Raw genomic sequence first — 2,243 nt, 5'->3', positions numbered from 1 at the left:
ATGGTTTGTCTTGACTGTCAACTTGACTGTACCAAGAGATGCCTAGAAAATTGGTAAAGAGTACTTCTGGATATGACTGTAAGGGTATTTCCTGAGAAGATTGGCAGGTTGGTCAGTGAATTCAGTAGGGAAGGCTCACCCTGCACATGGACCATGCCATCCCATAGATAGGCTGGAGGCCTAAAAAGAATGATATAGCAGAAAAAGAGGTCCCCACTTTTTTTTTTTTAGGTGCTGGGGCTTGAACTCAGGACCTACACCTTAAGCTACTCCACCAGCCCTTTTTTGAGTTGGGTTTTATCAAGATAGGGTCTCGCAACCAATTTGCCCAAGCTGCTTCAAACCATGATCTTGTTGATCCCTGCCGTCTGAGTAGCTAGGATTACAGGTGTGAGCCACAGGTACCTGGCTTCCCATGCTTCTTGACCCTTCTTGAGCCAGCACAGCAGATGTAGTTTTTTGTTTGGTTGGTTGGTTAGTTGTCTGGTTGTTTGTTCGGTTGATTGGTTTTGCTTGTCTGTTACCCATGAATATCAGACTCCAGATTTTTCAGTCTTTGAACATAGACGTGTACTAGCACCTCTCCAGAGAGCTGTCAGGCCTTCAGATTTAGATTGGAGCTACATCATTGGTCTCTCTTGTTCTGAGGTTTCCAGCTTCTTGGGTTGAGCAGCCTCAGGGTTCCCAGGCTCTCCATCCTGCAGATGGCCATTGTGGGACTATCCAGCCTCTGATTGTGTAAGCAAATCTAATAAAACTCCTCCTATAATAATATATTCTATTGGTTCTATTTCTCTGGAAACCTCTGACTAAATATCACTTAAAATAACAGCTATGTATTGTCGCATCCTTGCGATTCGACTCGAGGCATGAACTCGGGGCATCATGGTGGAGTACTGGCAACAGTCAGGACTCAGCTACATCCGCTTCTCCCAGATCTGTGCAAAGGCAGTGAGGGATGCATCGAAGACAGACTTCAAAGCAAATGCCAAAAAGGCTTCTGGTAGCAGCATAAAAATTGTGGTAGTGAAAAAAAAATAATCAACCCCACTAATGCACGAAGTGCTACATTTTCATGGTGAAGACTGTGGGCAAGTTATGGCAGATTGATATCATCTCACTTCCTTGGGAAAAAATAACTATCTATGCATAATTTAATGATGCCAATAAATTGACACATGGTTCAAAAAAAATAATAGCTATGGACATGCTCCTTATTAATTTTCTAACATAAAGGATAGAATCAATAGCTAAGTGAGGTTGAGGTCACATGTAGTCTTATATGCAAATGTAAGATAACAATCATAAAGGAGAGGTAGGCTTTTAGGTTTTTTTGACTCATAGTGCTCCTACGTTAGCCTCCTGACTCCTGGGATTATAAATATTCCTATGGTGCTTTTAAGAATGGCTTGGAAATGACTCTAAAATAATCATGGATTCATTTTTCTAGGGACAGAAAAAAATACCTTAAATAAAGGTTGTCTGAATCCTTGTGTTGCTGTCCTAAAAGACAGCTAGGCAACAGAATTCTCAATCCAGGAGGAAACTAATACTTCCCTAAGGAGCAATTTCCTTAAACATCATATAGGTCACATACACATAGTCACACATGCACACACAGAGAGAAACATGCTTTCTCTCTCATACATACTTTTGTTCACACACACTCACATCCAATATTAAACCAGAGGATGCCTTGGTCCATGGGAGGACCTATTATCTTCTCTAGCTAAGAGCTACTATCACAAGCAGTAAATGTAACCCTTTGCATCACTGAGAACTGTCTGAATTCAGATTTGGTGATCACCACAACCTTGTACCCAGAAAAGTTTTCACTAAGTAATATTAAAGTACTAAAAGCATATTTTATTCTTCTCAGATGTTCTTCAGATAGGCTCTGCCAACTAGACACTTCATGCCTCTGAATCTTCATCTTTTCATTTTGGGGCTGGTTACAATGGTTCATTTTAGAAATAAGACTAGACAAAATTGACAGAGTTGGAAGTGAGCTGCAAGAGCATGGACTTTGAGCCAGACAGAGCTATGGACAGGATGAAATAACATAATGTGTTAAGTGTCAATGGCCAAAGTACCAGACAGTGAAAGTGTGCTAAGACAGTGTTGTTTACATCACCATCCCCTTCAGCAAGGCTGCTTCTACTCTCCTCCTCTTCCTCCTTCTCCCTTGTCTCCTCCAGTCACCACCACCGTAACTCATTACTTTCTGTGATCTAGAAAACTAC

General features: G+C 41.2%; 1 protein-coding gene across 1 annotated transcript; it reads left to right on the top strand.

The window, feature by feature from the left end:
• The first annotated feature begins 885 nt into the window (after nucleotides 1-885).
• On the top strand, nucleotides 886-1,041 carry LOC109682729 (ATP synthase F(1) complex subunit epsilon, mitochondrial-like). The gene has a single exon (XM_020158137.1). It carries the CDS (start codon nucleotides 886-888, stop codon nucleotides 1,039-1,041), a length of 156 nt encoding a protein of 51 aa, XP_020013726.1.
• The last annotated feature ends 1,202 nt before the right edge of the window (nucleotides 1,042-2,243 follow it).

The sequence above is a fragment of the Castor canadensis genome, chromosome 1, assembly GCF_047511655.1.
Source record: "Castor canadensis chromosome 1, mCasCan1.hap1v2, whole genome shotgun sequence".
In the NCBI taxonomy this organism is placed as follows: Eukaryota; Metazoa; Chordata; class Mammalia; order Rodentia; family Castoridae; genus Castor; species Castor canadensis.
Note: the sequence above shows the minus strand (reverse complement) of the source record. Positions and strands in the feature narration are given on the sequence as shown.

What these genes read in the sequence shown, in the direction of transcription:
- LOC109682729 (XM_020158137.1), top strand. Translation starts at nt 886, where the DNA reads ATGGTGGAGTACTGGCAACAGTCAGGACTCAGCTACATCCGCTTCTCC.